The sequence below is a fragment of the Taudactylus pleione genome, unplaced genomic scaffold (genome assembly GCF_031769625.1).
Source record: "Taudactylus pleione unplaced genomic scaffold, aTauple2 ptg000279l, whole genome shotgun sequence".
Classification (NCBI taxonomy): Eukaryota; Metazoa; Chordata; class Amphibia; order Anura; family Myobatrachidae; genus Taudactylus; species Taudactylus pleione.
Window position 1 is genome coordinate 511,081 of NW_028284681.1, and position 27,208 is coordinate 538,288.

General features: G+C 41.9%; 1 protein-coding gene across 1 annotated transcript in view; it reads left to right on the plus strand.

Annotated features, from left to right (window-relative positions):
• Positions 1-7,758: 7,758 nt before the first annotated feature.
• The window catches only part of LOC148512609 (protein-glutamine gamma-glutamyltransferase E-like), a 31,227-nt gene continuing 11,777 nt past the window's right edge, over positions 7,759-27,208 (plus strand). Inside the window, exons 1-9 of the mRNA XM_088481886.1 lie at positions 7,759-7,822; positions 10,576-10,628; positions 11,163-11,336; positions 13,167-13,406; positions 15,675-15,793; positions 17,685-17,813; positions 19,904-20,075; positions 21,758-21,893; positions 25,849-25,952. Of these exons, the coding sequence (XP_088338012.1) occupies positions 10,622-10,628; positions 11,163-11,336; positions 13,167-13,406; positions 15,675-15,793; positions 17,685-17,813; positions 19,904-20,075; positions 21,758-21,893; positions 25,849-25,952 (1,081 nt within the window). The 5' untranslated portion in view covers positions 7,759-7,822; positions 10,576-10,621. The remainder of the gene's footprint in view (positions 7,823-10,575; positions 10,629-11,162; positions 11,337-13,166; positions 13,407-15,674; positions 15,794-17,684; positions 17,814-19,903; positions 20,076-21,757; positions 21,894-25,848; positions 25,953-27,208) is intronic.

Below are 27,208 nucleotides of genomic sequence, written 5' to 3' on the forward strand. Positions count from 1 at the left end.
AGTGTACTTTCGGGGGTTACAGCACCCTTTAACGGTCAAGCCAGCCGGCCCTTTACTTATGACACAGGCGCACGCTTGGCACTACTTTGTTGATGCACGTGCGGCTACTGCGCACACAATTCACAAACACAGAAAATAATTTTTTTTTGGTTTGGACTGGAGTGTACTTTCGGGGGTTACAGCACCCTTTAACGGTCAAGCCAGCCGGCCCTTTACTTATGACACAGGCGCACGCTTGGCACTACTTTGTTGATGCACGTGCGGCTACTGCGCACACAATTCACAAACACAGAAAATAATTTTTTTTAGGTTTGGACTGGAGTGTACTTTCGGGGGTTACAGCACCCTTAACGGTCAAGCCAGCCGGCCCTTTACTTATGACACAGGCGCACGCTTGGCACTACTTTGTTGATGCACGTGCGGCTACTGCGCACACAATTCACAAACACAGAAAATATTTTTTTTTTTGGTTTGGACTGGAGTGTACTTTGGGGGTTACAGCACCCTTTAACGGTCAAGCCAGCCGGCCCTTTACTTATGACACAGGCGCACGCTTGGCACTACTTTGTTGATGCACGTGCGGCTACTGCGCACACAATTCACAAACACAGAAAATAATTTTTCTTTTGGTTTGGACTGGAGTGTACTTTCGGGGGTTACAGCACCCTTAACGGTCAAGCCAGCCGGCCCTTTACTTATGACACAGGCGCACGCTTGGCACTACTTTGTTGATGCACGTGCGGCTACTGCGCACACAATTCACAAACACAGAAAATAATTTTTTTTTTGGTTTGGACTGGAGTGTACTTTCGGGGGTTACAGCACCCTTTAACGGTCAAGCCAGCCGGCCCTTTACTTATGACACAGGCGCACGCTTGGCACTACTTTGTTGATGCACGTGCGGCTACTGCGCACACAATTCACAAACACAGAAAATAATTTTTTTTTAGGTTTGGACTGGAGTGTACTTTCGGGGGTTACAGCACCCTTAACGGTCAAGCCAGCCGGCCCTTTACTTATGACACAGGCGCACGCTTGGCACTACTTTGTTGATGCACGTGCGGCTACTGCGCACACAATTCACAAACACAGAAAATATATTATTTTTTTAGCACTTGGGGGGAGCACCCCTGATGGACAGAGCACCCCCTGGACAACACTACAGCACTCCTTTAGGACTGGGACACTGCACAGGACTTTGGAGTGGACACAGCCCCTATGGAGAACTGACTGCACAACACAGCCCAGCCAGCCCCTATGGACTTTGAAGTAGTGGACACAGCCCCTATTAACAACAGCAGCACAGCACAACACAGCCAGCCTGTATGGACTTTGAAGTAGTGGACAACAGCAGCACTACACTACACTACACAGCCCTAACTCCCACCCTCCCTCTTCACTGTCCACAGCCGAGTGAGAAAATGGCGCCGACGCGGGTACCTTATATAGGATCCAAAACCCGCGAGACTCGGAAGGCGGGATGATGATGTTTTGCCTCGATTTCAGATCCGAGTCAGGCGGGAAAAGTCGAGCCTGACTCGGATCGGACTCGGATCGGGGGGGCTCGGGGGGGGTTCGGATTTCAGAAATCCGAACCCGCTCACCCCTAATAAAAACATATGTAAAAATACTTGTGTCTATCTAAAAAAATAATAATAAAAGCGCTTGGAATGTAGCACCAAAAAATCGTTATCCTCAGATGCCAAAACCAGTATAAATATCATACATCGCTGTCATGGCTATAACTAAATATATAGTCCTAAAAAGTATACAAACTACCTATACAGACAGTGAACCGTATATACTGTATATTAAATGTTAAAGATAAGATATTTAGACCCCAATAATAATAGCTGTATCATCATCTAGAAGAAGAAAATACTGTAATCCCCTGCTAGATAAAATTGATCAAACCGAGAGATTCGTTAAGGCCTCTAGGGCGTAAAGTATCTAAACAAAAATCCAACGGTATTCAAGTTGGAGCAATTTTTTAGATCTATTGCCTCCCCTCTGGGATTCCGGGACGTGGTCCACTATTTTGTACCTCAATGTGGCCATGCTATGTTTGTATTCCGCAAAATGACGGGTCACCGGCTGGTCCACTGTGCCAGATTGTAGAGCTGAGCGAATGGTCAATCTATGTTGGGCAATTCTGATCTTAAACTGGCAATCAGTTTTGCCCACGTAGTATAGCCCACAGGGACACATGATGACATACACTACAAATTTCGAGCTACATGTTAAAGGCCAAATCATTTTAAATTTGCGACCTGCAAAAAGGATGAGTAATATCCTCATCTATAGACAAATAGTTACATGTAGTGCAGCCCAAACATCTGTAACACCCGTTCCTGCAGCTTAGAAAATGAGTGCAAACCTTTTTGAACCTGCCCACATCCGTCTTTACAATAGCGGTCGACAGTTGATGGGTTACGATATTCTCCGTGTTTGAGGTTTTGTAGGGTATCCAACACAGAAGTAGAAACAGATAAACAACTTAACCAAATGGTGGAAAAATTCCGGTCACGGGGAAATCCCTTGAAAGGTTTATTAAAAGCAAAAAATAAAGCTTGGTTTTTAAGTAGAACGGAGCTGTTGAAACCTGTGGTAAAAAAGGAAATTTAAAATGTAATTCCCTGGGTTAATGCTAATATCAGCTGTGATATTTTAATGTTTGCATTCACATTGCATTCACAGCCTGATATAAGGACGTCCACTTCCGCTTACTCACATACGTATACTTGACCAACATAGTGAAACAATCTCTAACATTGAGTACCATCGGAAAGTTAGAGAAGCCCAGACCTTCCTCAGGAATTGCTTAATTATGCGCACGCTATGACGCCCCAGGCAGCATCTGGAATCGCAGTGGATATTTTATGCATGCCCCTGCAATGGCGTTGAAACGCACTGGCACGCCTGCGTACGCCCAACCCCCCCTCCCCACACCCCCCCCACCCCACCCCCCGTCCCCACTCACAAACGGCACTTCCTGTCAATTACCCTGAAATGGGTCTGCGTAGTCACTGGGTTCTCAGGGGTCTATTTATCAAGCAGTGAAAAGTGTGGAGAAGTGAACCAGTGGAGAAGTTGCCTATTGCAACCAATCAGCTCCTACCTAGTATTTTATAGACTGTACTTGATAAATGCTGCTTCAACGCTGATTGGTTGCTAACTTGCTATGGGTAACTTCTTCACTAGTTCACTTCTCCACACTTTTCACTGCTTGATAAATAGACCCCTCAATTCCTAACGCAGCGCCTAGCTCCCGCATGCACATTGCGATGCATATGCATGCGCAGTGCAAATTAATCGACCGATTGCGTGCGTATAAGCAACCGCATTCCTTGCTGAATCAGGCCATGTGTGAGTAGCACAGGGTGCTTTGTACCCAGCATTAACCCTTGAGGTTTTGGCATAAAACACTGTTATTATTATTGTATTTTCATGATGGCAAAAGAAGATTACAATTTAAATATGCTTTAGTCTATAGCTGGGCATCCACTATACAATTTTCTGTCAGATATCTGTCCAATCTGGCTGGTTGGAATGAAAACCTGGTAATGTATGGGAGCAAATGACAATCATTTAGCTCACAAACACTGGAAAATACTGTAGGGGTGTGCACCGGCCACTTTTCGTGTTTTGTGTTTTGGTTTTGGATCTGGTTCTTTCTTCGTGTTTTGGATCTGGATTGGTTTTGCCAAAACCACCCTTCCGTGTTTTGGGTTCTGGGTTTTGTGTTTTGGATCTGTATTTTTTTTTTTAAAAAGCATAAAAACAGCTAAAATCACAGAAATTGTGGGTTTTTCTGCTCCTATGCTATTATTAACCTCAATAACCTTAATTTCCATTCATTTCCAGTCTATGCTGAACACCTCACACCTCACAATAGTGTTTTTATGTCCAAAAGGTTGCACCGAGGTAGCTGGATGACTATGCTAAGTGACACGAGTGGGCAGCACAAACCACGTGGCCCATCTAGGAGTGACACTGCAGTGGCAGACAGGATGGCAGTTTGAAAAACTAGGCCCCATACAGTACATAATGCAAAGAAAAAAAAGAGGTGCGAGATGGAATTGTCCTTGGGCCCTCCCACCCACCCTTATGTTGTATAAACAGGACATGCACACTTTAACAAACCAATCATTTCAGCGCCAGGGTCTGCCACACAACTGTGGCTGAAATTATTGGTTCGTTTGGGCCCCCACAAAAATAGCTGGCAATTAATCTGTCCCTGCACAAACTGGCTCTACGGAGGCAAGATGTCGTCCTCATCCTCCTCATCCACCGATTCCTCACCTTCTTCAGTGTTGTGTACATCCTCATCCTCACAGAGTATTAATTCGTCCCCGCTGGAATCCACCACCACAGGTCCCTCTACTTTCTGGAGGCTGGTCTCCCTGGAAGAGTTGGTAATTCATTTTTATGAACATCATCTTCTCCACATTATGTGGAAGCAACCTCCTACGCCTTTCGCTGACAAGGTTCCCGGCTGCACTAAACACTCTTTCGGAGTACACACTGGAGGGGGGGCAACTCAGGTAAAATAGAGCCAGTCTGTACAGGGGCCTCCAAATTGCCACTTTTTCCTGCCAGTACAGGTACGGACTGTCTGACATGCCTACTTGGATGCTGTCACCGATGTAATCCTCCACCATTCTGTCAATGGTGACAGTATCATATGCAGTGACAGTAGACATGTCAGAAATTGTTGCCAGGTCCTTCAGTCCGGACCAGATGTCCAAACTTGGTCCTGCCTGCCCTGCATCACCGCCAGCGGGTTACTTAGGATACCTAAGTTTTTTCCTGGCAGCCCCAGTTGCGGGAGAAAATTAAGAAGGAGCTGTTGACGTGTCACGTTCCGCCTCAGCTGACAGTGTTTTCACCAGCAGGTCTTTGCACCTCTGCAGGCTTGTGTCGGCCGGAAAGAGAGACACAACATAGGCTTTAAACCTAGGAGTGAGCACGGTGGCCAAAATGTAGTGGTCTGATTTCAACAGATTGACCACCCTGGAATCCTGGCAAAGCGAATGAAGGGCTTCATCCACAAGTCCCACATGCTGAGTGGAATCGCTCCATCTTAGCTCCTCCTTCACTTTCTCCAGCTGCTTCTGCAAAAGCCTGATGAGGGGAATGACCTGACTCAAGCTGGCAGTGTCTGAACTGACTTCATGTGTGGCAAGTTCGAAGGGCTGGAGAACCTTGCACAACACGGAAATCATTCTCCACTGCGCTTGAGTCAGGTGCATACCCCTCCTTTGCCTATGTCATAGGTGGATGCATAGGCTTGAATGGCCTTTTGCTGCTCCTCCATCCTCTGAAGCATATAGAGGGTTGAGTTCCACCGCGTCACAACCTCTTGCTTCAGGTGATGGCGGGGCAGGTTCAAGAGTGTTTGCTGGCGCTCCAGTCTTTGGCACGCAGTCGCTGAATGGCAAAAGTGGGCAGAAATTTTTTGGGCCACCCAAAGCGTCTCCTGCACGCCCCTGTCACTTTTCAGAAAATTCTGCACCACCAAGTTTATTGTGTGAGCAAAACATGGGACGTGCTGGAATTTGCCCAGATGTAATGCCCGCACAATATTGGTGGCGTTGTCAGATATCACAAATCCCCAGGAGAGTCTAAGTGGAGTAAGCCACTGAGGAATGATTTCCCTCAGTTTCTCTAAGAGGTTGTCGGCGGTGTGCCTCTTACTGAAACCAGTGATACACAGCGTAGCCTGCCTTGGAACGAGCTGGCGTTTCTGAGATGCTGCTACTGGTGATGCTGCTGTTGTTGCTGCATAAGGTGATACATCTACCCAGTGGGCTGTCACAGTCATATAGTCCTTAGTCTGCCCTGTTCCACTTGTCCACATGTCCGTGGTTAAGTGGACATTGGGTACAACGGCATTTTTCAGGACACTGAGGACACTTTTTCTGACGTTTCTGTACAGTCTCGGTATCGCCTGCCTAGTGAAGTAGGCGGGATGATGCCGTTTTGCCTTGATTTCAGATCCGAGTCAGGCGGGAAAAGTCGAGCCTGACTCGGATCTGCCTCGGATCGGGGGGGCTCGGGGGGGTTCGGATTTCAGAAATCCGAACCCGCTCACCCCTAGAAAATAGGCAAAAATGGTCATTCAGACAAATTGTTTAAACTTAAAACACACAAATGTAACCAATTTGAATATTTTTTTTTGTCCTTTTTTCGGTGTTTAAAACCATATGATTGACTGTCATTTGCTCCCATACATTACCAGGTTTTCATTCCAACCAGCCAGATTGGACAGATATCTGACACAAAACTGCATAGTGTATGCCCAGCTTTAGTATAATGTTTACCAACATTTTTTTATATTTTAAAAATGTTTTTATTTTATCTATATTTTAAACTATTGGTTTTTTTCCATGAGTGGAACTGAAACCACAAATCTGTGAAACTTCTGCATACAGAGACTGTACCAGAGAAGCATTAACCCTTAAACCTTTGGTCCAGTATAATCGGGGCAGCTATGTTTTGCCAGCTGCCCTGGCACTGTGTTTGGTAATGCTGGGCATACACTATTCAATTATCTGAAAGATATCTGTCCAATCTGGCTGGTTGGAATAAAAATCTGGTAATGTATGGGAGCAAATTACATACATCATTTGCTCACAAACACTGGAAAACAGACAAAACTTGTCGTTCAGACAAATTGGTTAAAACACACAAATTTAACCAATTTGAACAATTTTTTATGTCCTTTTTTCAGTGGTTAAAACCATATGATCGACTGTCATTTGCTCCCATACATTTCCAGGTTTTCATTCCAACCAGCCAGATTGGACAGATATCTGACACAAAACTGCATAGTGTATGCCCAGCATTAGTGATTTTTTAATGACAGAATTGGGGTTCTATTAATAAGCACTTTTATCAAAGTACTCACTTGAATGAGCCTTGAAGTTCATTAGGAATATTACTTTTATTAGTATTACTATACTTTTTATTTATTACATATGGCTTAGCAAAACTGCACTATGGTTTGTGTTTGTGTTTCGTAACTTTTTCCAACAGTTTGTGTTAGAAGTGTCAAATACATTGTCCATTACTAATTAAAATTAGACAGCATAGTCAGTTATCTGTGGGGCTGATATTCCTAGCAAGTGAATGAATCAGTTTGCTTGGTTCATAATTAATCCATCTGTTCCCTCACAGGGATAATCTCAAAACACGGCCTACTGGGGAACTTGAAAATCAAAGCATTAGTATGAGTCCTTCATTTAGGGCAGTGGTCCTCAGGACCCCACACAGTTCACGTTTTACAGGTCACCCAGCAGGTGCACAGGTGTATTCATTACTCGCTGACACATTTTAAAATGTTCACAGATGGAGCTAATTATTTCACCTGTGATTCTGTGAGGAGACCTGGAAAACATGCATTGTTTGGGGTCCTGAGGACAGAGTTTGAGAACCTGTGATTTAGGGGCCTATGTATCAAAGCTTGATGTGAGATAAAATTGTTAAATATATATCACCAACCAATCAGCTCCAAACTATCATTTCTTAAACACAGCCTGCAAAATGTAAGTTATATACTGATTGGTTGGTGATCTATATCTCACAAGTTAATCTCACATCATGCTTTGATACAAGTGATCATGAATCCTGTGGTATTGTTATATCTATTTATCATTCTTACTTGGTGGGGATTCATTCTAAATCCAGATCTTAGAATCCACTTCCAGGTTACAGTGACAGTCATTTTCCATCAACTTATAAAAGGTCCATGTGGTTTGTTGGATCACTATTCTGTGGTGCACAGAGTGGCTGTGTTGTGATTGGGAGAGAACGGTGTCTGGTAATTTGTATATTGTGATCGGGCATAAATATTCCAATTAATGCTTTATTATATTATTAAGTGGTTAATGCAATGCTCAGCAACATACAGTATATTGCCTTCCAGTGTATTTTCTTGTTTGGTTTAAATGTGTTCATCTGCATTGTTATAGCATGCTTCTATTTATTTGGACTGAGTGGCTTATATAGTTCTTCACTGTTCCTAATATTCAATGACCACATAAGGTTCTAAGATTTGTTCCACACAGGGATAATCTCAAAACATTGTCTCAAGTTTAATGTTCAGATCTTTTAAAACTGGGCAACTCTAAAATATGCAATTTTTTAAAAATCGGATTAAATATAAATTCTGATCCTGGGTGTTGTAGGTTGTTTTAAATTGGCAACTTTGCCACATTTTAAAATGTATGCCTGAAAATTGTCTAAGGGCTTTAATTTATTAACTTTATTTTTACTAAAATAAAGTGGAAAAAGGGTGTTTTCACACCCTATTCTCATTATTTTAGTTTCACCTACAGTTACTATAGGGCAATTGGAGTAGAATTCGTAAAATTCTACTCCAACCCAAAGTATCTCTACTTTTTAGTAAGCAGATTGCATTTCCCATAATTGTAATGGGAAATGTGATCTGACCAGAATTACTAAAAATAAACTGTAAAAAAAATATCGGGGAAAGCCCTGTGATAATGCCACCTGGAGGTGGCATTATCCAGGTTCTCCCACCCCCCAGTTACCGGACTCCTGCCTTGCTCTAACGGGGAGAGTAGAGCCGGGAGTCGGAGTTAGCAGCAAGGGTTGGTCAACGCATGCGCGGGGCACTGGTCACGGTATTTTTTTGCAAAAATACCATGACGAGTGTGTGGAGGAGATTTGCAGGGACAGAGCTTTCTCGCAAGCTCTGTCACTGCAAGGGATTTGTAGTAAATCCCTGTGATATTGCCTGAATTCGCAATGCGAATTCAGTCGGTAATATCACACTACAATCTGCACTACCAATGCGGATTGTAGTAAATAGAGCCCTAAATGTTAAGGCCCCCTCCATACACAGTGCGATATGTGACTTATGATCCGACATATCGGGCACTCTCCACACATGGAGCGATCGGGTGGCCAACTGCCTGATATCTTAGCTCCCCCACCTTCATAGCGCTGCATGGGATTGTACATCATATCCCCAGATCAAGTGAACATCCAGTAAAATCTGGAGGAGCGATTTATGATCCCACGGGAGCGGCACTGGCTGCTATCATAATCACACACAGTATGATACAGCAGCGATATCGATCCAAGCCATCGGATCGGCTGCTATATTTCACTGTGTATGGGGGCCTTTAGTGGTGATAGATTTGTTCCAAACTTGTTACATACAGTGCCCGGGGCATTTTTAAGAGGAGGGGACCCGTGTGCACTACTCGAGCATGAAAGGCATACACCTGTCTATATAAGGTCCCACAGTTGACAGTGCATGTCAGATCACAAACCAAGCATGAAGTCCAAGGAATTGTCTGTAGACCGACGAGACAGGATTGTCTCGAGGCACAAATCTGGGGATGGGTACAGAAAAATATCTGCTGCTTTGAAGGTCCCAATGAGCACAGTGGCCTCCATCATCTGTAAATGGAAGAAGTTCGGAACCACCAGGACTCTTCCTAGAGTTGGCCGGCCATCTAAACTGAGCGATCGTGGGAGAAGGGCCCTAGTCAGGGAGGTGACAAAGAACTCAATGGTCACTCTGTCAGAGCTACAGCATTCCTCTGTGGAGCGAGGATAACTTTCCAGAAGGACAGCCATCTCTGCAGCAATCCACCAATCAGGCCTGTATGGTAGAGTGGCCAGACGGAAGTCACTTCTTAGTAAAAAGCACATGGGAGCCCGCCTGGAGTTTGCCAAAATGCACCTGAAGGACACTCAGGCCATGAGAAACAAAATTCTCTGGTCTGATGAGACAAAGATTGAACTATTTGGCATCAGTGCCACGTGTTATGTTTGGAGGAAACCAGGCACCGCTCATCACAGGCCAATACCATCCCTACAGTGAAGCATGGTAGTGGCAGCATCATGCTGTGGTGATGTTTTTCAGAGGCGGGAACTGGGAGACTAGTCAGGATAGAAGGAAAGATGAATGCAGCAATGTACAGAGACATCCTGGATGAAAATCTGCTCCAGAGCACTCTTGACCTCAGACTGGGGTGACTGGTCATCTTTCAGCAGGACAACGACCCTAAGCACACAGCGAAGATATCAAAGGAGTGGCTCCAGGACAACTCTGACTGTCCTTGAGTGGCCCAGACTTGAATCCGATTGAACATCTCTGGAGAGATCTGAAAATGGCTGTGCACCAACGCTTCCCATCCTACCTGATGGAGCTTGTGAGGTGCTGCAAAAAGGAATGGGCAAAACTGCCCAAAGATAGGTGTGGCATCATATTCAAAAAGACTTGAGGCTATAATTGCTGCCAAAGGTGCATCAACAAAGTATTGAGCAAAGGCTGTGAATACTTATGTACATGTGATTTCTTAGGGGTTTTTTTTATTTAATTAAATTTGCAAAAATCTCACTTTTTACACATTGTCATTATGGGGTATTGTGTGTAGAATTTTGAGGACAGAAATGAATGTATTCAATTTTGGAATAAGGCTGTAACAAAATGTGGAAAGTGAAGCGCTGTGAATACTTTCTGGATGCACTGTAGATACGCCACTGTACAGTGCTAGCAATGATCACAGCTCCTGAAAACCAGTCTTTGTGTTTTAGAGCATTGAACTAAAGAAAAGCTGCTTTTCTACCAAACCGAGACACCATGACAAGTAAGTGCATTAATTGGTGCTATGTCTCTACTGTGGTGCTGAATGGTATGTAGAAATGCCGTGTCTACACTATACTGTACTCAGGTTTTTGCACATTATGCCACTTGTGCTTGGAGGCACACTAGTAATCCTAATATATGTAGTTATCTTATGGAAGGCTATCCCACTATTCATGTATCTATTGAAAAGTGGCTTCCTCCATATGTTGCATGAATATTGCAGTGAACGTATTACAGTAGATACTTTGCAGGAGAAAGAGGGCTCTCACCATTTGAATTGGCTTAAAGTCCAGTACTTTCAATTGCATACCACCATGTGTATTACAGGTTAATGTAAGTCAGTCTGTTGTAGTCTCATATTGCAGGACCTTTGACAAGACTCACCGTAAAAACATCTGTCCATGAATCTTTATCTATGGTAAAATGTGTAGCCTATGTTCTAGGTGTGTGGTGGTGGTTTTGTTTTTTGTTTTCTTGAACACCCGGCAAGAAGTCTCTTTAGTTACCAGTAACAGCATCTGATCTTGTATTACAGGCCTGCGGCTCCTAAATTCACGCTTTGAGCACAGCGCAAATTCTTTGGCACACAGAACTAACCATTTCTCCACCAAAGCTCATGTTGTTAGAAGAGGACAGCCCTTCAATGTATTGCTCACATTCAACAGTGCCTTTCAGCCTACAGACTCGCTCTCTCTAACTGCTGAAACGGGTAATGTAATCCAGAACCTTTTCTCTGCTTCCTGAATGCTACTTTTACTGTATGGTAAACTGTCTAAGGCCTTTTTACATGACACGGGTCTATTTACTAAGCTGTGCTAGGAGAAAGTGAACGGGAATAAGGTACCAGCCAATCAGCTCCTAACTGCCATTTTTCAAACACTGCCTGTGACATGGCAGTTAGGTGCTGGTTGGCTGGTACCTTATCACTGGTCACTTTACCTCCTAACAGCTTAGTAAATGGAGACCCCACAATATTTAACTGATGCATGTACCAGTACTTGGAAAACCACATATTAAGCTGCATGTCCATGGAATATTAAAGTAGATTTTATGCTAAATAGTGAATTGTTCCATATTCAATAAAGATGCTTCACACAAGGATGCTCCAAAAAGTGTTTTCTTGGAATGCAGCCTTTTTGGGCTTCCTACATGTACATGCATCCACTGTGATGTAATAAGTCAGTCCACTGGAGCTGATGTTCCTCTTACATTCATCATGGTTACTAACTGCTCAACCTTGGCATTACATCTGACATAGTTTGGCTGCCTTATGCCGGCCATACACTGATACTGAAACGTCACGATGTGTTGTACGATTTTCCTTTGAGATTCTTCCCTTGAAATTCTCCATAAGATGTGTTCAAATGGTTTATGATTGATTGTTATGATCATACGATATGGATGCTAATGTGGATCACATTGTACACAATAGATCACAATCTTACGGTTTTCCCATAAGATCTACAGTACAATCCAGCTATACGACTGGGGATGCACATCATAAACATACAGAATCAACACACTGTTGTATGGGCTGCTTTAGAAGCATTCGGGCATATTGATGTTTGGGCCATTTTCTTTAAAAAAAACCAAAAAAACTACTAGTTCTTAAATTCACATCCTTTTAGTGAGCAGATCACATTCCCATATTTTTAATGTGAAATCTGATCTGTTTCAGATTTACTAAAAAAAAAATTGTGGGAAAATACCAAGAGGGAGCCCTGCAATAACTCTGGAGATGGCATTATGCAGGGTTCCTCCCTTGTTGAACCTACTGTAGCTTAGCCTTCCATCTCTGCTAATAGGGAAAGCGGAGCCCAGAGCATTCTTATTTGGATTTATAAATGTCTGTACAATGTTTTAGAATTCCTTAATTTCGGTTCATGATTGGTGTTGTGGTTTAACAAATGAGGTAGATGTATTGTCATGGATGAGGCATTATGTAAGTCATTTGGTGCTTTCAGGGAGTGGCAAATCTTCCATGCATTACACAATCATCTTGGAATCTTTTTGGTACGGAGTGGGCATAATTTTCTAAAGAGTATTGTATTAGCCTGTTAGGACAGTGGGACCATCAGGCTTGAGGGCAATGGAGTCTTGATATTCTTTAAAAGAGCATCATAAGATTGGTGCTCAAATTAACAAAATGTAATGTATGTTAACTCCAAACTAAGTCTCTAATGACCAACCTAGATGGTCTAAAATGTGCTTTGACAACTTGGTAAGAATCTAACTTGATAAAACTTGTATGTGTGGAAACTGTAAAATGTTTGCTATGGCTACTCAAAATCTTGCAAGGGGCTTGGAGTGTTTGGTGGCACTCCAACTGAGTCTTTTCTGTTCTAACATATACCTCTATGATCAGGGCTATTCCTATTAACCTTTGGTACCAAACTGTGTTGCTCTGCTATTTCCATTGGATAAACTTGTATCCAGAAAGCAGCTCTGACAATGGATATTGGAAATTAAATTCTGCATGACAAACACAAGAGAACTGGAAACATGCCAATTGTCTGACTTTTTGTTTTTCTTGTTCCAGGCCCTTTTCCATCAGTAGCTACAAATACAAAGGCAGTGATGGCAATCACCACCTCTAGCAGTGGAACATCTTGGAGTGCAGTCTCTAAATCAATGAATAACCCCCTCATGGTTATCCTAAGCTCTCCTGTCAATGCTGTCATTGGGCGTTATCGTCTGAGTCTGTATGTTACTAGTGGAGGGAAGACCACTTATAACAGACTTGATGACTTCATTATGTTGTTTAATCCCTGGGTCTCAGGTAATATACCCTCAATAAATGGACAAATGATCAAATTATATTGAGGTCTATATTGATCATAGAAAGAACCCTAGGAGCTCCAGAAACTGTAGCTAATGAATAATTTCTAGAAGCGGCTCACCACTGAGGGGTTGGCTTGTCTCCAATTTTAGGATCCTATATCTAAGAAGCAGATGTGTGGGAGCGCTAACTAGAAATGGGTAAAAGGTGCACAAATAAGATGTGCAAATAACAATTGGTAGATTAAAATAGGGAATCCATTTAATGGTGGTATGAATTGATCATAATCATCCCATAATCTATGTAAGATATACATAGAAATAAAATGACAGAATGAACATGAGTGGTTGTACAAAAACAATAGGCATATAATAGGAATGTGTTCCTTGATAGAAAATAGTTATTTTCTGTATAGCAATGTCCACAGATGGCATTAGGAAGTTCTGTAAATAGGGCAAGTTCAAATCTCTTAAGGTTAGAGATGGTCTTATCACAGTTGAATTGGAATTTTGAATGTGACAAATATTTGTGCAGGATCAGTATGTGTCCACCCCCCTCTGTGGGGTACTTGTAGTAGTCCCGCTTGCTTACCTACTTGATGTAGATGTCTCTAAGTGGTGTAACGGACAACACTGTAGCCCCGCTTGCTTACCTGCTCGATGTGAATATCTTATGAGCAGTGAAGCTGAGGTCACGAGAGTCTGTCCTGTCTTTGAAGGATTTGTCCCGGCTGGGAAAGAGCTCTGACTCAGACTTATATTCTGCTCAAGTGAGCTCCGGGCGGCAATGCGCCTGTGAAGAGAGCCGTCGGAGCCGTTCGTGCAGTCTGCCTCCATATATTACTTCAAAATTTGTAAATCCAAGTGAGTGGTGTGGGGCTGATTGCCAGTAATTATTTGGTGCTAAGGCAATGGTGGGTGAGAGAACCTAATGAGTTTCTCGGCCTCACATATACTGGCTGTTTCCTCAGAGGTAGTGGATCTCACTCCTATGTGCCTTCTTTTTATGCTCCTGTAATGATAGTAAGCACTTACAGATGTGGATCTTGGAACATCATTTTGTTGCCAGTTTATTAGATGCAAATAACTTTGTATCCACTGTGTAATGTTTTATCTCAGTTTTGTTTCAATTGTAAATTTCTTTACAAAGAATATATATCATCTTGGATATAATTATAATAGATTATAATATTTGTTAGTCCAGAAGACTTCTAAAATTATGTATAAATAAAGCATACAAATAGATATATAACAAATTAACTAGATCTTAATTAAAACAATAAAATCTTTATTAAATATAACAAAATATATAGTGTTAGATAAAATTTGTGAAATGCAATAAAATAAACTTAATATAGTGAAGTAGATGTTTATAGATATTCAATAAACGATACCTTTTCCTTATTTATATATAATAAAATAATTTTATGTATTGTATTCATAGTTACAGAACAGATCATTGGTCAGTGTAGATAGTTTTAGTTATAGGTTTTGTTCTAATTTAGATTGAAAAATGTCATACAAATTTGATGGAACCACTTAAAAAGAAGAGACAAAAAACTCTTCTGCATCACTTGTTCTAATGTCGGGGGGGGGGAGGAAACCACCTGCCGTGGCTATTTAAAAATGCAGAACATTCTGCAGGGCTAATCGGGGGTACCCAGAGTGAACCCTTATGTCTGGACATCTTTAGGGGGCCCTAGGAGCAAAACCGCCAAATTCACTAACTTTAAGCAATTCTTACCTTTTCTGCAGGCTCCCGTTTTCACTGCTTCCTAATTGAATACGGGGATAAAGTGGGCACGCCCCCGATACTTTATCCCAGGAAAGGCTGCGATGTGGAGAGAAAAGTCCAGCACTGACTTTTTGCTCCCCCAATTGAATAACCCCCTAAGACTTGGATGGAGATAGTAGCAGCCATCAGCTCCTGACTGCCATGTCACAGGCTGTGTTTGAAAAATTAGTTAGGATCTGATTGGTAATGTGAATGGAGAAAGTACAAACCAACCAGCTCCTGTCACTTTTTCAAACTGCCTGTGACATGGCAGTTGGGAGCTGGTACTTTATCTCTGTTCACTTTTTTTTTACTTTCTATTTTTTTTTTCTCCATCTGAGGCTTGTTAAATGGACCCCACAGCCTGTAAACTGACATTTAGGAGCTGATTGTTTGGTACTTTATCTCTCTCTCTCCAAGGCTTAATGAATAGACCCATATGTGTATCTGTTATGTTGTTGAAGCCTACATCTAATGTGCATATTTCTGATCCAGGTGATGAGGTCTACATGAGCAATGAGGATGAGAAGAGAGAGTATGTTCTTAATGAGACTGGGCTAATTTTCATTGGGAATGCACAGTATCGGCAATCTCGTTACTGGGATTATGGCCAGGTAACTTTGGCTGCTTAATATTAAAGCTCTACACTTCTTTGCCGTTTTTGTTTGTTTTTTATGGTGTCCACATATTACATGGAACTTGCTGTCAAATTTCTCAATCAATTGTACAGACCTGTGTAAAGTGCGCTAACTTGGTAAGATTAACCTACAGTGTTTTTGGACTATAAGAGGAAACTAGGGTAATGTAGGAAGATGGTTAGTTATGGCAACAAATCCTAGTTGGTGGTGCATCCTGCACTCCCTTCTATGGTTTGGAGTATATGACTTAGGGGATATCATCCCTGTATGCTGCCCTGGTTACTAGTGACTTTTTCCAAGCTGTCAGGAGTTTAATAATCAAATAGTGTAAAAGAAAAGATCCCTTGATGTGTAAGATGGGTAGATGGTTTTAAACATGAATATTCACATATTTAATGTCTTTAAAGTTAGGTCTTAAATGGTCTCCTATAACATGTAGTAGTTATATAATTATGGTAACTTCTGACAAAACACAATATTTAAAACTGCACAGTTTGGATGGAAACAGTAAAGTGATAGAATGCTATGTTTTCTATTCAATAATTCTCTACTGGTACAAAGAACATATAAGGCAGAATTATATTAAGAGTCCTTTGGTGCACTAGTGAGTGAATTCAAGTCCAAAGGTTGTAGGGAAGCTGATGTCCATTTTACTCTTCAGTCATTAGGAAGGGAGATGGTGTGACCACCCATAAATTTTAAAAAGTTGGTTCCTTCTTATAGCCATAGGGGTTTATTTACAAAGCATAAAGTTGTAAACCCTGGTGCTTCTGATTACATTTGATATTTAAAAGGGCAATGCTTTTACTAGCCATGTCTTGATAGTAAAAGAATTACCCTTTTAAATATCTGGCATAAACATGGTCAGTAGCGCTGCTCTTCACCAATAAACCCCATAGTCATGGGTCTTAAAGTTGTGCTGTAACTGGAACCAAAAAGGAAACTGGTAGGGTTTATGGGATCAAGAAAGTTGATAAGATGTAGTTTCTGGTGTGCTGTTTCTAATTTATGGGGGATCTAGAAAAACTAGGTCAAAGGATTTGATGATTTATGCCAGGAAAACTTGTGGGTTGAGGTTGAGAACTCCAAACTACAGTAGCCATGTCTTGAGGATTTCTGTCTGTGGAAACAGGTGGGATAATCACTGTTTTATTGCAAAATAAACTAGCTCACCTGTGCATGATTACAGAAATTCACAAAATGACATGTTGGTGGTACTTGAAGACTGAGACACCTTGGTTTAGACGTGCAGAGTAAAAATGTACCTTGTGGCTTAGGTGTTTCAATGTTTGAGATAATTTGAACACAAACTTCCATGAGCATGGATTTGTATTTTGAGCAACTGTTTTGACTGGGGCAAATGGTGAATTCAGTACTAACACATCAGTGTAGTTTGATCATACAAATTGTGACTCATCTGATCCAGCTGGAGTGCCAAACCTGAAACCAGATCTGGTTTTACACTGTGTACACTGGCTGATCTAGAGCAATCTAAAAAGAGGGTCAAAATGGTGGTTCATGGTGCTGATGTTTCATTAATATTTGAGCACTTTCTATGTCAACAATGGTTATTTGCATGAAACATGCTGTTCCACTTTATAGTTGGTAGAAAAACATTAGGCTGCCTTCAAAAATAAGCGGTGAAGTGTCTGTACAGACATGTACTGTTCTAGAACTTGGATATCAGACTAGTCCATTCCAGATATCTAATAGACTAGGTAGACTTACCTGGCCACTTTTTCTAGAAAAAAAAAAAAGGATGGTGCCTCCCAGTTTACCATTACCCTAACACTAGGAACCAATGTTTAATTATAGGTTGAGTGGTCATTCTCGCTTTTATAGTAATGATTTCTATTTCTGTTTTCAGTTTGAAGATGATGTATTGGACATAACCCTCTCATTGCTGGATAAAAATTCAAACTACAAGAAAAATTCTGCTAAAGATGTTTCACTCAGACATGATCCAGTTTATGTGGGAAGAGTGCTTAGTGCCATGGTAACATGTGACTCATCTAGCTTAAGTTCTGTGTAATCATAAAAGTACAAGCAAATATGCCTTGAATATTTGCTGTCCACCTAGGAGATGCCCCTTATCAGTAGTAGTATCGGAACACTAGGGCCATCAAATGCTCACATCTACTGATGATGGTCAGTCATGCCTTCTTGGGTTATGGCTCAGACTCCCAATCAGCCCCTTAATATTTGGTTGCTGGAAAGAATGAACTGAAAGTGGATTGGGGAGTGTAGGACAAGAAGTAAGATTTCGCATGATGCAACATCTTGAGACAATGACTGTCTTTAGTAGGTACCAAACTCTTGTCTGAGGGAAGAAGTCCAGGCGTGCAGAGTAGCTAGCTGAAGTTTGCAAAGACACTGGGGGTTAGACATGGTGGATTTTGGAGGAGGGAAGAATGTGTGCTTTTCAAATGAGTGATGTTTATTGGCAGTTCCCAACTTTAATACCGTGGAGAGGCTGCAGCATCTCATTGGCTGTGGTCCAGTCCCTATAAATTGAGCATGTACACAAAAGCAGCACTGGTGCTAGAGGCTGCTGTAATAAAATGCTTCAAATTGAAGTGCCTCATCTGCTAATGTTAGACCAGACTGGCAGTTCCAGGGCCAGAATAATCCTACCCCCCCCCCCCCACTCAAGCTGCAGAAAGCCCTTCCAATGGGAAGCCCCTTCTGCTTTCATTATAGCAGCCAAAGGACTGCTGGAACACAGTGGTAGCCTAGGAGCTCACAGGAAAGTGATTATTTTATAGTGGGGGTGCAGCCCCTAGCTAAAATCAATCACTGGCAGTATTGTAAGATTAGTATGAATTCATTGTGGAGCAAGTTGGCATTGGAGTAAGATTGCCTCCAGTGGTGCTCAACAGTGTGTGTATTTTTGCAGGTAGTGGGTCTATTTAGTGTGCCATGGTTGAGGTTTAGATTGTTGGAAACTGTTGGCTGGATCTGCATTGTCTAGGACTGAAGTGTCTTGTAAATGAGAACTGCTTGGGCAGAACAGGTTGGTCACTGAGTAATTGTATTCATGAAAATGGCCTATTGATTTGGTCAAGAGTATTGAGGTTACCTCATGCCCAAATACAGTAAAGTGTGGATGGAAGGAGGTTGTGGTTGGACAGTAGGAAACGAGAGAATAGAAGTGAGGGAGGACCAGGTCAAGGGTGTTGATCAGTTTTTCGGAGATAAATTTCACTGGGTAAGACTAAAGAAGTAAGTGAGGTTTTGTGGCAATAGGTATTGGATTTTACTATGGAATTCTCCAATTTCCTTTGAACCACCACTAAGTGTTATTGTTAATGAGTAAACCAATTGTAGTTCACAAAACATAGCATGAAATAGAAGTGTAGTTGGCTGTTAGACTTTAAGGAGGTGATTCAGTTTTGTGTGCCCATCAGCAATTAAATTGTTCCCCCTCCCCATAGGGCAAAAGTGCTGCATTAGTGTCTAAAGTACACATTTCTGCTCACCACCTCAGAGGCTGCAAGCAGATGTATCTCCCGCAGTGATTTGCAGCTGAATAGAGCAACAATTTAATTACACCATCAAGCACCCACAAGAAAGTCATGGGGAAAACCTTTGAATCTCCCCCTTTGCTTGATTAATTTAACTCTTTGCTTATGTCTGTAATCGCTCTCAAATTGAGTTTGGCAAGGCTACAGATATTTCTACATAAGCTTCCATCCTAGCATAGGTCTAACTATTGGTCAAATGTTGCTTGTGTCCTTAACATATGCACTGCTACTTGAGGTTTAGCAACTATCTGCTTTAGGGGACCCTTTTTACAGACAAAAAAAATTATTAGTTTCCAATAGAACTTGTTATAGTTTACAACTAAAATCACTAAATTAGTTCATTAAATGGGACTTGCATATGGCAATTTCTATGTTGCACTGTCACTCAAACCTTCATGATTGCAAAATTCTAGATATATCTAATTCTGAATCGATAGTTTTGGTTGATCTTAAGGGGGGAGGGGGATGTAATTTCCTTCCCCCTTCTCTTCCTACTGCAGATACAGATCCAACTTTATTCCCAGATTTGAAAAGATCTTTGTTTTATTTCCTCACTTTTTAGGTTAACAGCAATGATGACCATGGGGTGGTTTTTGGAAACTGGAGTGCAGACTACTCTGGGGGCACAGAACCCACACAATGGAATGGAAGTGTTCCCATCCTACGCCAATGGAGTAAGGCTGGACCAGTAAAATATGGGCAGTGCTGGGTTTATGCAGGAGTACTTTGTACAGGTTTGTGCAGATCTAATTACACTCCATAGTGTTCAAGGCAGAAATTAAAGTGAGAGAGGGGGTAAAGTCTGCATAACTTGGGTGGCAGACATCAGGCAGCACTACCTGCTGAACTCCAGAGAAAAGGGATACACCAAAAGGCTTTCTAATTCACAATCTACAGTATATTTCCTACCACATATATGCACATACTAGGGTTCAGTTTTGTTGGGAGCCAATTATCTTACAGGCTTTGGAGTGTAGGAGGAGACCCTAGCAAGCACTAAGAATGTACAAACTCCGTAGTTTGGTTCGATTCACACCACGGCCTTAAGATCTCAGTGCTGTGAAGCAGTAATACTATCCATTACACCAACCATGCTTAAGATGAGAATTAAACTTTTATTATGGTAAAATATCAGGGTGGTCCATTTAATAGACTTCTACATTTTACAGCAATATGTAAAAATAAGTAAAAAAATCCAATTGTTGAAGAAAATGATTTCAAATGATGCTGTAACAGTACAATAGAATGTATTGTTTGCATGAAGGTGTCCAAATTGAAGTACTGAATTTGTAAAACATGAAGGGCCATATTCAATTACAGGCAAAAAGATGTCTTTGCCTGGCTTTTGGAGATTTTTTTTCGCCTGAAAACAGATCTCCAAATTCAATTCCAGGATTTCACCTATGTGGAAGCTCAATGCATTGAAATAAAAAAAGGTTCTCCTTTGAATAGCAGGAGATGAGGTAGATAATCTTTATTTTGTGGTGCTAACATGGGGAAACTACTCAGAACCCTTGGGACATATCTGTCAAATAAAAATGCCTCAACACCCCAAAACACATGTCCTTTTTTGGGGTGAAAATGTTAAAAGTATAAAGACTAGCAAAATGGGGTGCTGTAAGGAGGGGCCAAGTGTTTTTTGGATTGCAGGTGCATGTAGGAGGGTGTCTTTTTTCATGTTTTTAAAAGCTCACTATAGAGACCTGAAAATGGGTGCTAGCATATTGTCAGGTAGTCCATACGTGATTGGGCTACTTATTTTCACAAACACTGCTTTATGCCAGTCTTCACCACTTTTCCATAGACTTTAATAGCAAGCAATTAACACCACTTAAGTACCCTAAATAGTTCAGTTAGGGCTATTGGTACACATCCTTAATGACTTCCTGTGTCAGTCCATCTTTTCCTAGGGTACAGAGTGGTTCTCCCAATCCTCCTGCACTTTCCGCCAGTTCCCATTTTAGTCTATTTCAGGATTGAATTAGGCAGGAAGCGGGGACACGCACTGAGATTCCTCCTCTGAAGGAGGCGGAAAGTCTGACAGGCAAAACCTTTCCACGACAATTGAGTACAGGCCTAAGTTACAAAAGTATGTAGTAGCTTCTCATAATAAACACCGCTCCACCCTCTTGATTTAACAGGTGCAGTGTTGCTACACAATTTCAGTCAGGGTAAACTCTTCACGTGAACTGTAGGTAAAAAGTGTTAGCATGTATATACTTACAGAATGTAAATAACCATTACACTTAATGTACAGTAAATATTCAAAGTATGCTGCCCCAATATGAATGGGCATTAAGTAGGTGAGCATTGTGAATGCAATGATGTAAGCTGTGCAGAAGTATCTCTTGGATTGCATGACTATTGCCCTTTGTTTAATGTATGGAATGCAAATGAGCTGTGTATCTGTATTCAGTGCTCCGCTGCCTGGGGATTCCTGCGCGTGCTGTCTCTAACTTTGAGTCTGCTCATGACACTGATGGGAACCTCACTGTAGATCGATATGTTGATAGTGATGGAAGAGAAACATCTGACACAGAAGACAGCGTGTGGTAAGATCTTTGTTGTGTAGTAGCATAGTCCATGCTTCATATTTCGTATGCTCCTCTGGATTTTGTGCCATTGGCTTGACAAGCCTCACTTATCAGCATCTGATTGTACCTATTAGAGATCACATAAATATCTTTATTTTTACTATACCAAGCAAAAGGTATAAGACCAAGAACCTATCCAGTGCTATGGCCAAATGTATTAGGTTCTTTCATAAAAGCTTGTGTACGTCTAAATCAAGATCAAAGTCTAACTCTTTATAGCTGTCATTCCCTGTCGTCATCCTTAAATATCATCGCATATTTTATAATAGACTGTTTAGAAATGCATACCACCTCTGTACTTTATAAGATGGCATGTCATTGACAGGTACTTCTTGCCTGTGTAAATCTGAGTCAGATGTCATGCAGATGGATTTTTTACCTGGTCTTGAACAATTTAATTTAGAACTTTAGTTGCTAGCTGTTGGCCTGTTGTAATACAGTGCTCCAACATTCTTATAGTAGGGGCAACACTTCTGAACAGATGGCTCTGGCTTATGACAAAGTTGTCTGCCAAATGCACTTTTTAGGGGCAATATATTTACTATTGAGTCTGTGCATTTCTCCAGCACCTCGCACCCAATGATGTCCTAGATGGTGTGAATTTATTTAGGTTTTTAACCAAAGATTCTTAGAAAAATGTAATGCAATAATATTTAGGAATGAGTGCAGCTGAACATCACTCATTGGTGTTTAGGCAATCTCCTTTTAAACTTTACAAGCATTTTAAAGCAAGCCATTCTCTCCAATAGGACTTGTATAAATTGACATATTTGCATAGGGTGCACTCAGTTGTAAATCCTTCAGATCTTTCCCTGCCACAGTAGAGCTTGGGTTAATTGGCTTCTGACAAAACCGACCCTACTGTGTTGTAGGTAACTATAGATTAGTGTGGGGTTTTTTTTTTTTTCTTTTTTTTAATTGGGGGAACCACAGCACCTGTAATAAACAAACATGGTGGGAACATATATATTCCTCATACAAGGATTTGGGGGACAATCAAACCAGTACAATGTCTTTGGGGGTGATTCAGCAGAGGAAGCAGGATCTATTACAGCTGCTAACATGAAAGCAGCTGTAATATGGTAATGCAACAGGAGGAGTCACACCTTTTGAACGCAGCTTGAATAAATAATGCATGCAAGTACACAGCTGGCTGATGTGATTGCCGATTATCAGATCCTCAGTGATTGCAGATCACTCAGCTGGCTGGTTCGTATATGCAACAGAAGCCAGGAAATCTCAATCAGCCAATCCTGGTATCTGCGAGCACCCATGTAGGCCATGGCCTGGTTCCTCCAGGAAAACGGGGGTGACACGCGGTTGTGAGGCTGAGTACGCCTCCTGCGCATGCACAGTCCTCCCACCATAGGAGATGTGGGCTAACCATTGCATACATCTCTAAATCCGGCCCTCTGTGTGATCATGCAGGACCTATACTACGCATGCGCAGATTCCTGACAATCAGGAATCTGCATTCAGCAGTGCACTACTGAACTGGGGCCTCTATCCCTATGGGGATAGCTTATTATGGCATGATTTGGATTTTTTTTTTTTTTTTTTGCCTGTGAAAGGCCACAATTTTTCACACCCAATGCTCTGACTTGTGCCTGGCTACCAGTGGAATTGCTTGTGTACCAGTCGTCATGCAAAAAAAAGTTACTCTTTCCTACCAAAAACCTGGGTCTGACCTGTGTTTACAGACATGGTTCCAACCCAAGTCAGACAGTCTACACAGCACCATCAATCTGGGTTATCCTACGGTCAGCCCTGTTCACATTGAACCTGGGTCTGCCCTGCTAAACTTGTTAGGTCATAAAGTGGGAGATGATTGCTCCACAACCAACAGTCGGCTAATTTTAGGCATTACCAAGGTCAAATAACCCAGGTTGCGCAGTTTACACTGCATTACCCAGGTCTGTTTTGGGTCTGACCCTGGTAGCTACCTTGGTTGGATTGCCAGGTCACATTTACACTGAGTTGTGACCCAGGTAGACCCAGAAATAACCCGGGTTATCGCAGCAGTGTAAAAGGGCTATTGGTGAGGGCTTCATTGCCATGCATTACTGATTGGTGTCCTGTAAGTAGTCGGGATATGGTAAATACAATATATTTATTATTGACCCAGGAAGGATACTTGGTTGGGTCCCCTTCAATTAAGGATGGTTGCAGGATTTAAATTTGTTTCATTAGTAGTTGGCTACTGAAGTTATCCAACACCATTCTATTGCAATAATGTGGTAATACATACTTGCAACACTATCTCTCTATCATAAATAACACTCTACAAGACAACCTGTCATAACCAGCAGTGGCTCCTATCCTATTGGATGATGGGGCTGCCCAAGGAAAGGAGACTGTCCCTGCACCGGCATATCTGCAAGCAGCGATGGCGCCACACAACACTGGCTTCTAGGGACTGCATCAGCTGAAGCCCCTAGAAGCTGGATAGGGCTGCCTGAAAGGCAGGGGAGTGGCTTACCACTAGAAGTACACTTCTGCTTGTCATAGCCTGGATTGGTAGTCCCAGGGTAGAACACCTCCCCCTGTGACTGCCTGTACTGTGTATCTGGCAGGTAGCGCTTTCAATGGAAAGTGGTGGCATAATTAGGTTCTTTGGAGCCCAGGGCAAGATGAAAAAATGTCACACGCCACGCACTTTGCTTCAAGCAAAATTCCATTGCTACTTCGTACCGAACCACTAGAGGTCAAATGGCAATGTTTCAGGATGATATTCTTGCTGTCCACATAGTGACTATATCATCCTGACCCAGCTGGCTCCGAGATCCAACACTGGTGTATTGTGACTTAAAGCATTGTAACTGCATGAGTATTCTAAATGAAAAGATGCCAGTAAGCAGCATATTTAAAGTTGGAGCATTTTAACAATTTGTTGTAACTTTAAACATGCTGCTTACTGATGTCTTTAAATTTACAATACCCACCAATGTCAGGATCCTGTCATGGTCAGGTTGACATACTGTCGGGTTAACTCACACTCTGGCTGCATATTGAATTTAATTTCTAGGAAAGCTCCACTTGCTAAAGACCCTTGTATATGTTGATAGACTTATCCGAACACTCAGAGGACCTATGACCATGACAAAGCCCTGTGTTATGTAACTGGACACTGGAGTCAACCTACTTTAGCAAAACAGGGTGCTGTTCATGGAGTGGAAGACTTGTGTATAGTACACCTATTTATGACATTGGCTACACCAATTTGTCCCTAGATCTTTCCCATCTAGCTCTGGTAACCTGTGCTTTGGTGTCTTTACCAGGATTTTATTTCTATCATTTACTGTAAATTGAGGTGACATGGGAACATCTAGAGCCATTTTATTATCCAAAATGGCAAGGATAAAGTATGCTGCTTAATCCTGCCGCTGGTACACAGGCTTTATGGGACATCCTTATCGCTCAATTGATGCTGATGAGAACAGACGTCACTTTCTGTGGCACAATCTAATGAAATCAGGACTGTCCTATCTAAAGTTGACTTCAATTTTTATTTTTTTTTCCATACATGTGAGTTTTTGTTTTGGGATAAGCAAAGCAAGCACTCTGTAATAAAGGCAGACCAGTATTACTTCAATGTAAGCCATAAATGAGGCTATAGAGCAGGCATTTAGATGCATCCATTGGCATACTTGAAGGTTCTACTTTGAACACATTCCCTTTTTTACACCATTTTTGGGCATCTTCATACTCTTCCACCTAGCTATGCACAATTCTAATTAGTGAAAGTAGGCATGCACTGGGCAGTCAATCTGGGTGCATAAGTTTTGTAGGTTGTCTGTGTATTGACCACTGAGTTCACTTATAATTCAGCTAATATGTAAAACCTACTGTTGTCTGCCAATGTTTTATAGATTGTCCTCATCTAAAATTGAATTTTTCACTGTACACTATACAGGAATTTCCATGTGTGGAATGAAGGCTGGTTTGTTAGGAAGAGCATCGGTTCAAGCTATGATGGATGGCAGGTTTTGGATGCAACTCCACAGGAACAAAGTGAAGGTATAAACTGCATACAGAAGTTCTCGAATGGATGACTTTTAAATGATCAAAACCCTGCATTGTCATATTGTACTATGCACCACTTCAGTCCACATACTGGTGCTGAGGCACAAATGGCACCAATGTGGGTGTTTACTACTTAGAAGTTTGCAGAAAAATGGTGCATCTCTGCAAATACTGTATGAAGTGCTGCATGTCTCTGCATTGGTAACATGTGCCCGGTTTACAAACTTGCCTAGAAGGTGCAGAAATACTGTTCCTAATCTGTATATGCACTTACTTGCTGTGCTGCATTTGTGCATAGCTGGAGAGGGCACGGGCCACCAGGAATTGGAGCACTGCTCCTTAGGTGACTCTGCTGGATGCATGTCCAAGCACTCTGCAAGCCAAATGGGGCAGCTCTGCAGCAGCACTACTGGCTGTAGGAGTTGATATGGATTGGCCCCAATGCACTGTGCAATAACACAGCTCGAACACCCCTGGTTAGTCCTCTATCTGTGTAAATTACAATTACTGAACTTTGGAATGGAAATAGGGTGGTTTTTTCACATACACCTTTCTGTTTGGAGAGTTTGATGCTTCACTGTGGGGGGTGACACCAAAGTTCCGGCTCCTCCTCATTCATCTGGGTGCAGCTCCTGGTCGCTGAGGGGTCGGCAGTGCAGGCAATCTGAGGGCAGCATGGCACCTCTGGGAGTGCTGGGCATGCCCCCAGTGTGATGTAACCAGGGGTGTGCTGCAAGGTCACTCCCCCTTTCTGGTGGTGTATTGGGTGGACGGTGTCACTGGCCCAGTGATCCCATTGGATGAGAACAGGGCTGCATAGCTGTGAACGCATTTGCTTTCTTGGCATGTGCAATACAAACTTGCATACTACTCACTCTGCAGTCTTGCATATAAACCTAGCGGGGCTGAAGCAATTTTCCAGCATTTATGCTTCTGATTTGGTTCCCAAACTGGCTCATTGTATTGAACTTTCAAAGCCTGGTTTTTCTCATTTGTGACTAGCCTATTTGAATTAAAGTCAAGCAAACAGATTGGAGCGGTTTAGAGCTGAAATGACTACTGACCACACCTATTTGTATGGTATTTATAATGTCTATATTCCTTATGTGAACACCATAATGTCAACATTCAGGATGACAATGTTCAAAATGTTGACATTCACAATGACTACTAAAGTAATGTCATCCCTCTTAATGTCCGCATTGTGAATGTCAAACATCAGAATGTCGACAATGTTTTAGCCTAACCCT